Source organism: Thamnophis elegans, chromosome 4 (assembly GCF_009769535.1).
Source record: "Thamnophis elegans isolate rThaEle1 chromosome 4, rThaEle1.pri, whole genome shotgun sequence".
Classification (NCBI taxonomy): domain Eukaryota; kingdom Metazoa; phylum Chordata; class Lepidosauria; order Squamata; family Colubridae; genus Thamnophis; species Thamnophis elegans.
Genome location: NC_045544.1, coordinates 32,649,525 through 32,662,759, shown reverse-complemented (window position 1 = coordinate 32,662,759; position 13,235 = coordinate 32,649,525). Strand labels below are relative to the sequence as shown.

The window sequence follows — 13,235 nt, the reverse complement described above, 5'->3', positions numbered from 1 at the left end:
ACCGGCAGTAAAGCCATCCAGAAACCACCCCTGAGTACCAGCTGTACTCAAATAGATAGGACAGGAGGATAAATAGGGGCAGACAAAATTTGGGATTGTATTTATTTCCTTTATATTGATATAAACTTCACAGTGCTCTTCTGAATTCACTTGCTGCATGAAGAATGAAAACTTCAGTTCTTAGTGTCCAAAGAGTCTTAAAAATGGAGGCTGACATTGAAATAAGTGCCTATTAGCCTATTCTTTATTGGCCATTTCATAAGAGATTGTCTCCTTTTATAACCACTGAAAAAAGGAATTTGAAAAGTAGTGACAGATCGGTCCCATCTGTGATACCTTGCTGCCAATCTGCTAAAATTGCTTTCATAAATGTGTGGCTTAATGGATGTACACAGCCTATATTTAGATTAGCTATTTATCCCTGACTTATCACCTTTTCTGCATGTGTCTCATTTAGAGATATGGGTTCGGAAGAACTGTATTATCATGCTTCAGACAAGGTCATTTTGAAGGTTTGTTGTCTAAAATGTCCAATAATAAAAAAAAATGCTATGGTCTTGCTGCTAGAACTGTGGCTGATACATCCTAATACATACAACTCTTTCTGGAAAATGCCAGAGCTAAGAAACATATTAGAGCTACCAAATCTGAGCTACAGCAGCTGCATTTGTTTTTATTGATCTTATTCTTATTTTTAAAATTGCAGAGATTATTTTTTTTATTGAGTTATAGCTACATGCTAGCTAGGCAATATATAGGTTGTAAAAAAACAAACAAAATTAACCTGGGAAAATGTAGCCAATTACATGTTTTTCCCCCTTGGATTTTTCTTGCAGAAATGTCAAGAAGGGTTTTATCGCACCATTTCGGGCAACTGCAGCCCCTGCCACTGCAATAACAATGCCTACAAGTGTCTTGATGGATCTGGTATTTGTGTGGTAGGTAATCTCTTTTACTTTACAATGCCTGTGAATGCCTTTGCCCTCATAAGTGGTCGTTCTTATGAGTCCTATCATGTGAAGTCAGATATTGTCTGAATTTTGTACGCTTGCTTTTCTGCCCTCTATGGGTTTTTTTAAAAAAAGAGATTTAATTTATTGGATTTTTATGCTGTCCATCTAACTACCGAATGATTCTGGTTGGCTAGGAGTTTGCCCTGGGTTTTGCTTCACTGCTGAAATGCTGGCTCACATATGAATGATTTTCTTTTGAAGACCACAAGCCTACCATGAATAACTTATTTCACATCCTCTATGTATATGTCAGATGTTAGTAGCCAATATGCAGTGATGACACTTGTGTCAAGGTTCATTTGATGCGATCACATTTTGCTGCAGACACCATGGATTGTACTCCAGAATTTTTTGGACAAACTGTCTCCACACTTTAGCAGAGGTGGCGCAGTGGTTAGAGTGCAGTACTGCAGGCCACTTCAGCTGACTGCTAGTTCAGCAGTTCAGCGGTTCAAATCTCACCGGCTCAGGGTTGACTCAGCCTTCCATCCTTCCGAGGTGGGTAAAATGAGGACCCAGATTGTGGGGGCGAGATGCTGACTCTGTAAACCGCTTAGAGAGGGCTGAAAGCCCTATGAAGCGGTATATAAGTCTAACTGCTATTGCTATTGCTATTGCTATTTAAGCCAAATTTTCAAAGCAGCTAACAGGAGAGCCAAATAAGAATATAAAGATAATTTCATTATCTAGTGTTTTTACAAGTCTGAAGCTACAATCTTGTATGCACTTACTCAGGAGTGATCCACAAACTATTCAGTGGAGATTGCATGTATAAGAATGAGCTATACAGAATTTATTTGTTTGCAGTATTTATGTCCTCCACTAAGGTTCTAAACATTTAAGTTCTCTACTTGTTAGAAGTGCAGGTCAAATGAAGAGGCAGGACTCAGAATAGTGACTACAACTCTTTATTGTAGGCTTGGTACATTCTACATGCAGGCTGCCAGACAGCTCGCTCTCTTAAAGGGAGCTGTCAGGCAGCTCAACCACTCAGGTTGCTCTATTTTCCCACCTGTGGTGTCCACCAATCAATTTAAACCTTCCCACTTTCCCGCTTGGAAAGCAGACTTGAGTGAAGCCTACATCCCCAGCTTCACTCCCTATATCTTAGTGGAGAAAACTATATTTTACTCAATGCAATCCTAAATATACTAATACAAGAATAAGCTTTGAATTCAGACATTTTAACTTGAGTATACATGTAGACAGAAAGAAAGCTGAAGCAAGAATGCACCAATTAAACAACAAAAGTGTCCTGTCAAACCACTTCATAGAAAATAACCAAAATGCTAACAAAAGGGTTAGGGATAACTTTGTGGTGAAAAAGGTTCTGAATAATTTTATATGTCATTAAGCAGTCTTACACCTAAGCTCTGTGAGGCTGGCAAGTATAGAAATACTTGTATTTTTTGAATTAGATTTATTGACAATAGGATAAAACAACAAAATCTTGAAAGCCTTTAGAGCTAGTGTACTAGTGGAATTGTTTTGAATCACCTTATCATCCTTCCCCTCTCTGCTGAATATGGAATATTCTTTCGCAATAACCTTATTTCATCCCTTAACTGAAGAAGCAACATGCCCAAGGTTAATTAGGCATTGCAACATATTTAAGCTATAATTTATTCTATCATACATAGGTACATCAAAAAAAAATTAAACTACTAATTTAATCTGAACTAAGAACAACATAACAAAAAGAATGTAAATGTTTATTAATTACTTTCCACATTAACTGTGAACTGTGGAATCCTTGGAGCATTCTGATGTTGTTTGTTTGTTTGCAGAGTTTTATTACCCAAGTAGATAACAACATCATAAGTGTGAGCTGTATAGTTATATTCATCTCTTTCATTCTAAACATTCAATTACATTTGATTACTCCTAAAGTAAAAGGTAGCTATTTTAGGAATCAAAATTAGGAATCAAAAATTAGGTATCCCTGAAGCTCTGAAGTATTCCACGTTTAGTCAAGATTAAGTGGACTTTAGCAGCTTAGTGATATATCTTGGGGGTCCGAGTCAGGTATTTTGACTGGCCAGCAAATTTAGGAAAGGTTTAGTTAGTTTTGTGAAAAGTTTACTTAGTTCAGTTTATTTAGTTATAATTTCGGCAATTTCAGTGCTTATGACAAATTCAAGGCATTGTTTAGCTAAGTCACAATTTGACAACTTTGGGAAATTTTGCCATTTACTAGATAACTACCATCATCACTTCCTTTTCCAGATAGGCAAACTCTTATTCTTTGTACAGTAAGCTTAATTTTTTCAGAAAATAAGTCCAGCTACTGCCTTTAGGAGAGAAAAAAAGGGCAGATGTAAACATTCTTCCAGGATTTAAACCAGCATTATCATGGATCATGCTTGTAAAGGACTTACAAGGAATGAGGCAACTGCTTCAGTCAACTTATCCTTTGCTAGTTTTTTGTTTTGTTCTTATCATTTTTATGGTCTCTATAAAAGTTTATGGCTTCATTTCATCTGCTTCTTTAAGCAGCACTTAGCAATGAACCTGATCATAACCTTAACCTTTATAGCCCCTATTAAAAAATGTCTGGGTTGATATTCACTGGCCACATAAGCAGTGGGCACCAGACCTTTGCCAATCACTCGTGCTTCAAGAAGTCTGCAAATTGGAAGCAGAGGAATTAAGAAATGCGCAACATAAGCTGTAAAGACTTACCGAGCCTTATTTGTTATTCAGAATTACAGTAACACTTTTTATATACGTATTGCAGGTAAAGGCTGGGCTAGAGTGTGATGTATCTAGCCAAGAACTATGAAATGATGCTTAATATCTAAAAATAGAGAAAGCATCATCAGAAAATAAACCACACCTGCTTAAATGCTTCAGATTTTTTGTAATCTTCATGTAGATGGCCACAGAAAGATGCCCAATCTAAACTAATGGCAGCAGGGACATGTCTAGTTCTATACTGGCCCAAGCAGAGATAAAATATATCTTTTCAAGACACAGGAAAAATACTTGTATCGCCATTCAAATCAGGATCAAACATTCAAAACAGCATTAATCAGAATGGCTTTTTGTTCCAATCTTGTAACAAATCCTTCATGCACAAGTGAATTCCTTTCTTCAAAAACAACTTGAAATGGATCTCAAACAATTTTGATTTTAGGATATAATGTACAATCCCTAATATTTCTCTTGCATTCTTGATGCCATTTTGGAAGATACTGGCATAGAAATACCATAAAACAAATAAATAATTTGTTTCTTTGGCAAACGTTGCATAGATTGGAGACATCAGCCACCTCTCCATTCAGAACAAACTGCTATTTTGAAATGCTCAGCATTTTCCCATATTTTCTCTAGCAAATTTTCTTTGCATCAAATTCACAAAATGGGGAGGAACTTTCTAAAAGAAAAACTATGAAAAAAATGATCCTCACACAGTTAGGTTCAAAGATCATATGTAGGCAATCTTTGCCCAGAGGCTGACATTTTAAAAGCCAAGGTGGTGCAGTGCAGCACTACAGGCTACTTCAGCTGACTGATAGTTGCAGTTTGGCAGTTCAAATCTCAGTGGCTTAAGGTGGTCTCAGCCTTCCATCCTTCCGAACTGGGTGAAATGAGGGCCCAAATTGTTGGGGCAATGTGCTGACTCTGTAAACTGCTTAGAGAGGGCTGTAAAAACACTATGAAGCGGTATATAAGTCTAAGTGCTATTGCTATTAAAACTGCACTCCTTTCTGTACATTTTTTAAAAATAACCTTTATTTTTGTATGTTGACAAAAAGATAAGAAAAGGGTGTTTTGCATTTCAACAAACAAGAATGAAATATGACAGACAAAAACCCTGCAGAAGCCACAAAGAAATCATTTTTACAACAAAACTAAATTAAACCATCTTCTTGGATGGATTGAAATATGGGAGATTGCAGCCTTTCTTTTGTTCTATTTCTCTGTAGCCATTTTTCTAAAGTAACCTGTCATACATCAGTATGTCAGAGAACCCAAGTCTCTGGATGCTGAATAAAGTGAAATGGAAGCAGGTTTTTTTCTCTCTGTATCTAATCTGTGACTTTCTTCAAGAGCCTTTCTTCAATCATTAACTTATATGAATTGGAAACATTCCTTAGATCCATATGGATGCTCTTGGAAATGAATTGATAATTACAGGTTAGCCAGCATGTTCATCAGTAAATTGATTCCAAGCAGGCATCAAGAAATAAATCCTTTAATAATATAGATCTCACTGTGAGCAATAATGATTGGGCTGTGCTGGAATGGTTTAGAACAGGCCAGATGTGTCACACGCAGGCCACGCCCACCCAGGCTCCGCAAAGGGAAAAAACATTGTGAAATATCACATGACAGCAATGTGACATGGCGAGTGTGACACCCATGGTTTAGACCAAAAAAGGACTGCACTGAGCAGCTCTGGGCAGGCTGCAGAAATATGCCTTCCACAATTACATCTTGGAAACTATTTGGTTGGTGCCTTGTTAGCAAACCTGATATGTTCATCTTCAAAAGTCCAAATACAATTCTAAAATCTTATTTTTATCCATCAATAAACACCAGATCACCACATCAACACCAAGGTTTCTCACACTGATTGCTAAGAGTGCTCACTTCAATGATTTCTAGGTCCTTTGAATAAGAAATCCTTACATGTTCCTGTTCCTTCTCTCTCTGTCTCTCTCTCCCTCCCTCCCTCCCTCCCTCCCTCCCTCCCTCCCTCCCTCCCTCCCTCCCTCCCTCCCTCCCTCCCTCCTCTCTCTCTCTCTCTCTCTCTCTCTCTCTCTCTCTCTCTCTCTCTCTCTCTCTCTCTCATATTACAGGACTGCCAAAGAAACACAACTGGAGACTACTGTGACCGATGTCCAGAAGGCTACCTCGGTGATGTGACCAGAGGAGCACCCAGTTTCTGCCAACCTTGCCCTTGTCCCTTGCCTTTGGTGGCCAAGTAGGCAAACTAATATTTATTTTCAAATGATGTTAGTTATTATAGCCATCCCCCCTGCTGCTGAAAAAAATGCCCATGGCCAAACTTCATTGCTCTTTAATATAGCTAAAAAATATGTTACTATGTGTTGTCTGATATTGCAGACATTATACTTAATCTGTTTTTCTTTTATTCTATGATCTACCTTGTGTGTGCATACCTGAGCCCCTTTGGGTCAGTTTTGACTCCTAAAGTGGTTTGCCATTGCTTGTTTCTTAGGGCTGAGGGAAAGTGATTGGCCCAAAGTCACCAGTTGGTTTTGTGTCTAAGGCTGTATTAGAACTCAGTCTCCTGGTTTCTAGCCTGATGCCTTAACCACTGCACCAAACTGGAGGGAAAGAATTTATAATACAAATGTGCCTTGAAAAAGAAGTATTTCATTCTTTCAAGGAACTAGTTTAATCTTCTGGTTGGGAGCAAATCTGGGTACAGATGTTTTTGGGAAAATATGCCTCAAATCTTCAGACAAGGCTTTTCAGATATATTACAGAACATGACAGCAATCCAAAGTAATAGAAATGTTAAGGAAGTTTACAAATGTAAAATATACGATATATTGAGCCAGAGTATTCAGTATTCTGAATGAAATCCATGAGAGCCCAGCATTATGAGGAATGAATGGAAACCCTACACTTATATTCAACTTAATAATCCGTGAGATTTTGTTACTGGATTCCTCAATGCCTTCAAGAATATCATAGTTTCTAACGAACTTGACAAGTTCTTAAAAACTCAGGGATGTATTCAGAGATGGATCTGCCTTCAAAGTAGCCCAGGTTGAACTGTATAACACAATCAAACATCAGGAATTGATCACAGGGAATGTTTTATGACATTTTGTATTATGTGATAAAATGCTTTATGATCATTTTTGTCATAAAAGGTTTTATAACAATTCCCTAATTCCAATTCCATGAGAGTTATGGGTCCTGAAATGGGGCACATTCTATAAGTTAAACCATTTAAAATATCTCAGTTCAAAAAGTGTTACTCTATGATGCACCATTTCACCTAGTGAAAGGTTACAGATACAAGACTTTTACTAATATATAGATAACATGGAATTCATGGTCATTTATCTGGCACAAGCTCTGAATAGTTCTAAGATCCTAATAAATTGTCACTTCTTATCCTTATAATTTCCATTTCAGTAGCAGCCCAATTTCATACAATTTTCGTAACCTTTAAACTGACAGACTGCACGGATGGTCTATTAGTCTTGCTTCCAAGGCATTTATTACTTTTTTTCTTCCATGAATTCATATATATTGCTTACATTGCAAAAATACATTGTGGAAGACAGATGTTGAAACTGTAAAAGATGAAGTAAAATAAATCATTTCCTACTTCTTTCCCTTCGATAGATATGTTGTGGTGCAATTAACTATATGATTTTTTTTAAAGTTTCACAGTTTACAGTGCTCTATGCCTAATGTGGATAATGGGTTAGTAACATTTGGGATCTGTTGCAATGGGTGGAGATAAGGCCAATTGGTTTGTCTCTTAGATTTAAAGATTTTATAACAAGGATAAAAGATGAACGCAGCAAAGAAAATATTTGTACAACAGGAAAAATGGATATAAAAGTCTATGGGAAACAATTACATTTACTCAGCTAGGTTTATGAGAATGCCTTTAGGTGAAAAATAGTCTTTCTTAAGAGTGTGCCCTACATATTCATGGAAGGTCACCTGAGATGATAAAAGGTACAGTATCTCCCCATGCACATGTAATCTGTATTCACTACCAAACCTATAAGATGCCTCTCCTCCTCCAATATACATGAATTGTTGAAAATACCCCTGTAGAAAAACATTCACAGCAAACTGAATTGACCTTGAAGAGCAACAAGATTGGAGAAGATTTAGTCATGAAGCTGTAGCCCAGTAAACCAGATTTTTTGACCGTATCTCAGAGACATATGGTTAGTATACTGACCTAGTAGGAAGGGATAAATGATGTCAAATGAATAGGTTTGCCTGATGATGATGTTCGTCCATCATGTTCGAAGAGGACCTTGACATTTAACAGGTTGTGGACTGTCCACAATGTGTCCACAGGTGGCTGGTAAGGCCTATATGGGCATGAAATGTTCTACCACATGTTGGGCAGACATGTGTGGGCACCATTGTTGCAGCATTTGCAGCTCTGGCTTTGCAGAGTGATCGCTTCTCTTGTGGTCATGGTTGTTCTTCTGTCCTCAGATGTCTGGCAGCCTTGGTGGAACAGTGTGTGCCATGTCAATTGATCTTGTGCCAGGGTTTCCCAGGAGATGGTGTCAATTCCAGGGACTTGAAGGAGGCTTTCAACGTGTCTTTATATCATTTCCTTTGTCCTCCGTGCAATCACTTTCCTTGAGACAGCTCGCCATAGAGGAGCTGTTTAGGTATGTGATGGTCTGGCATCCTTACAAAATGGCCTGCCCAGCGTGTCTGGGCTTTCATCAGTAGGGTGTAGGCTGATGGCAGGCCTGCTCTGGAGAGGAGTTCTGTGTCTGGCAGTTTGTCCTGTCACCGGATCCTCAGAAGTTTTTTTCAACTTCCTAGTCTACAGTTCTGGTATACCCCAGTAGCTTCTCATCCTAACATGGCTGGATCTGCTTAGCTTCATGAAATCATCCAAAATTAGCTAAATGTTGTCACCTGCTGAGGTTTTTAACCCAAAATGGACATTTCTCCATTCAGCACTGTTATTTATTCTGATTTCTGACAGGAGTCTTTCCATTTTCTGCAAACAGGTTCCTGGTGCCTTCTATATAGAAAATGTTTTACTGTTCAATGTGCACCCTTCCACCCCACCAGATATGTAAACCAGAATTTATTCCACTATCGATATGTATCAGAGGTCATTTTATTTATTCTTAAAAAATAAACTTTTGAATTGGTCAGAATTTTGCAAAATATTCCACCATCATCTTTAGGATTTCCATTTATTTGCAATCCATTTCACATCTCCATCAAGGCAATGAATGTTTCCTAACTGATCTTTCCATCATTGTCATTGAAAATTTTGCCAATAAAGTGCAACTGATTTAAAATCTGGTTTACAGCTGATCAATCCTATCAAGAGCCATATTCACAGCTACTGTGCTGTGTGTCCCTTTCAAATAAAAGACACATTATCTGATTAATAGTTTAAAAAAGGAAAGGAAACATTTTTTGTTGCCTGCCCTTAGAGTAGTTAGAATTTTGGATGTACATTCTCAATGTATTATTGTCTTTATTTATTATTTTCACTTTATTCACTTTTTCCTTTTACATTAAAAATGTATTGTTACAGGAATAGAATTCCTTAAATGTTATGGGAAACAAAGGTTTGCTCTTCTGTTTTGCAACGAAGAAACTAGATATATGGCTAACACAGAACAAGCATTTATAGTCTGACCAAAAGTGTATCAAGTTCTTTAAACTGGCATCTTCATTATTTACACAGTTGTTCTTGGAACTCATCTGTAGGGATTGTGATGGATTTTCTGAGCAGGCATGGGGGTCTGGAAGATTATCTCCATTTATATTGGATAGCTTGGGAATTTGCAGAACAGTCTTTGGACAACTGAACACCAGTTATTTAAAATGTCAATATATGTGATTTTTTTTAATTCCCTAGAATTTTTTTTCAAACTCTCTTACAAAATATACAGAAATAGTTCTAGCTTATTATTATGTCCAGAACTGGAGTTTTTTTCAATATATAAGGAATTAAGTGTGTAAAATTGGTAGAGGAGAAAAATTCTCCAGGGATGAAATGAAGTTGAAATAATGTCACTAAAATGTTAACAGAAGGCAGTGTGCAAGTGCTATTTTTCATGACAATCTCAAACAAGTCTCTTTGACCTTATAAACATCTCCAAACAAGGGAAATAAATGTACTCATGGTAGCGCTAGAGAATAGTGGCTTAGACATGCAGATGAAATAGAAGCCAAAATACAGCAGTTTTTATTTGCATTTGATTAGCTACGCCGAACAATCCCATCAGAATTCTGTGGAAGCTACGAACTCCATACAGCCAATCCTGCTGGTGTTAGAACAACTCATTTCTGGCCACCTGATGTGAAAGGATCAGGATTTGAGACTTACCAGCCACCTGTTATAGCATCCATGTTCTAGCTAGGTTCTAACTAGCTTCTTCCCAGCTAGGTAACCTGGGAAGAAGCTAGATTAATAAATCCTTGCTCTTGGAGAAAAATATATTTATATTACCATGTTTCCACAAAAATAAGACAGGATCTTATTTTCTTTTGACCTCCAAAATAACCGCTTGGCCTTATTTTTGGGGAGATCTTATTATTTTTGTGGTGCAGGAGGTGGCAAGTGTGGTCACTTCAGGGCTGCTGCTGTGTTGCAATATTTTTGGGGAGGGCTTATTTTAGCGCATGCAGTCAAAAGCCTGATTGAGCTTATTATCTGGGGAGGTCTTATTTTTGGGAAACCAGGGTATTTCTGTAACCAGCATTATCTACTCAGTGGGTCTGACAAAATGGACTTTGACCCATGAAGTTTATGCCACAGGAAATAGATGTAAGAGACTGCCTTGTGATTTGGGTTTTGGAATCCCACCAAAATTTCCCAGGAGGAGATAGAATTGCCAAATATTATTGAACGGGAAAAGCATGTGATCCCCTAATGAATGACACCATCTGTATCTTTTGGTTACTAAACAGCATAGTTACTGAATAGTTCTTCTGTGTCTGAGTTTGTAAATTAAAATAGGCCAGTTTTCAAAAGCTGAATATTTGCAGGAGGAGATGCACTAAGAAATAAAATATGTAAAATAATGTATATTAAAGTACATTATTATATTATTGAGGTAGTGTGCAAAGAATATCCAAACAGGACAATAAAAAATAAGGTAGTATTGTAATAATGCTTATCATAAAATTTCCCAACTAGTTTCCCAATATTCATTATAATGGCAAGGAATTTTGAAATTCCAAATATATTTTGGAACTCTGAAATTATTGAAAATAATTTTCAATATTTTCAAATTTTCAATATTGGGAAAAGCCAGCTTATATAGTATTCAGATATAATTGATATGATGCATTAGTTCCCTACCTAAAGTCAAAGAATGCTAACAGAGTTAATTTATTCTTGTGTATTATTGACAAATCAGATGTTGTTTTTCATCTGGTTTTCTCTGGATTTCTCTAACACTTTCATAATTCCAGAGATCCAATATTTGTGCATTCCAAGACAGCAGCTGTGGCAAGGACTGATACAGCTGCAAAAATTAATCTCTGCTCTCTTTTCCTTTCTTTCCTGGGGGAAAAAGGAATAGAAAAAAATGTTATTTCCCAGCCATATTTGCTCCCGCCCCCATCCCTTTTCAACATTTTTATTAATTTGCCCATGAAGAGTTCTTACAGCCTGGAAGCTTGCATCCTTTTATCTTTGCTCTAATAAAAGAACTTGTCTCAAATAGATTTCTGTTATGAGAAAATTTTCAGATTGTAGGCTGAGTTAATTTTGCTTTCTTTCTTTAATAGTCTTACAAAGGCTGCACAGCAGGCAATTGCCTATGGTTTGAATCTAATTAACTTCAATAGAATCTGAATGAATTATGTTGTAAGGGTTCTCAGAAGTTCATGTATATACAGTAAGTTATAAACCACTTGGCATTTTTGGTAGCAATAATTCTCCTTCAAAGCAACCAAGGACTGAAATGAAGGAAATAACAGAGCTTGAACATATGTGTTCTTACTAAAACCAGTTGGAAATAAATATGATTTCTCTTTGTTCCTCTCCTATTGACAACAAGCATAAATAACAGTTACTTCATTTATTAATTATATTATTGGAAAACTAGGATTCCCACTTTGAAGTCATTCAAAACTGACTAGTGAGGTCATTGTTTATCTTACCTTCTTGTGATCTCTATTTTATCTCCTAGGAGTAGCTAAACCTTGGATCAGGATGAGGTATTGCCACATTTAGTGGTAAATGTACAAAGGTTTTCAACATAAGCCTATTGAGGTTCTGTATTGTATAGGTTACATTCACGAGTGTGTGAATAATCATCTCTAATAATGACTTTTTAATATACTTTTAGCTTTGGAGTCTCCTGTTACAGAAAAAATGGAGTGGTGCGCTGTAAATGCAAAGAGCATTATGCAGGGTCAAACTGCGAAAGGTATGGACATGTTTTAAGAATTATAGATCTCAATTTTGATTAGTACAGTATATATATAAATGATTTAATAGGCAAAATTTCTTCTCATCCCCACACTTAAATGAAGCAGGAAAAATCAGTAAGTGTTCATATACTACAATAATAAAAGAGAAAAATGGTGGACCTCACATGTTGTTAATTTACCAAAGACTTAACTTAAAGTAAATTGAGGGAGGGCACAACCTTGACATCTCAGCAAATTCCTGCTCTGTAGAACTGCTTGAGGAATAAGGTTAACTAATTTGTTTCAGGTTATCAATGCAGTACTTCTCCATTCCTAGCTCCAACCAAAGTTACTGAAATGATCCTCAATGAATTCAGTTCCCTCATTAAAGAGGTGCTCTTACATATACATGAACGTTAAGAATTATGTAAGAATGAACTCACATTCGTATGCAATTTACAAGTGTACAAAGTACCCATCATGCTTTGTGTGCCAGTTTCAGGCATTTCCAGGGCAACAATTGCTAGGGAAAAAAAAAAGAAATGGATCACTTGCGGCTCCACTTTGGCATCCCTGATGATCATATGAGCAGGCTCTCTTTGGTTTGGGTAGTTCTCACAAAGTGACTGAATGCAAAAATTTGTCCACGATCAAAACAAGTTATTGGAATAATCCTCAATGAATTCAGTTCTCTCATTAAAAAGAGGTGCTCTTACATACATGCGGTGTGAGCATTAAGAATGAACTGCATTTCAGCTGATTTCCCATTGAAAGGGCAAGCAGCATCCAATGGCCCCAGGAAACAATGTTTTTTTTAACACTCTTTTCAAATCTCTTCAACACCTGTGTCAAAAAATTTGAAGAATATATCAAGTGCATGAAATGTGAAAATTATATTACAGCATGACCTTTTGGCATGATTTTTTAATAATTTATTTTTCTCACCAATCTGCTGTTTCAAAGATATTAGCAGCTGGAAAGGTAACATTTCATGAAAGATAAATGTAGGGCAGCAATACACATTTCAACCTTGGAACTCTGGAGATCAGAGCAATAGATCAGATTTCTGGGTGCCAGAAATGCTCCAAGTTTCTACCTTGTTGATTTATACCCCCCTCCCCGGAATGCCACCAGTCCAAA

At 36.9% G+C, this 13,235-nt stretch overlaps 1 protein-coding gene across 1 annotated transcript in view; it reads left to right on the top strand.

Moving 5' to 3' along the window:
* LAMA4 (laminin subunit alpha 4) overlaps window positions 1–13,235 on the top strand; it is a 104,632-nt gene that overhangs the window by 35,283 nt on the left and 56,114 nt on the right. The window contains exons 2-4 of the mRNA XM_032215685.1: window positions 837–938; window positions 5,819–5,943; window positions 12,032–12,112. Of these exons, the coding sequence (XP_032071576.1) occupies window positions 837–938; window positions 5,819–5,943; window positions 12,032–12,112 (308 nt within the window). The remainder of the gene's footprint in view (window positions 1–836; window positions 939–5,818; window positions 5,944–12,031; window positions 12,113–13,235) is intronic.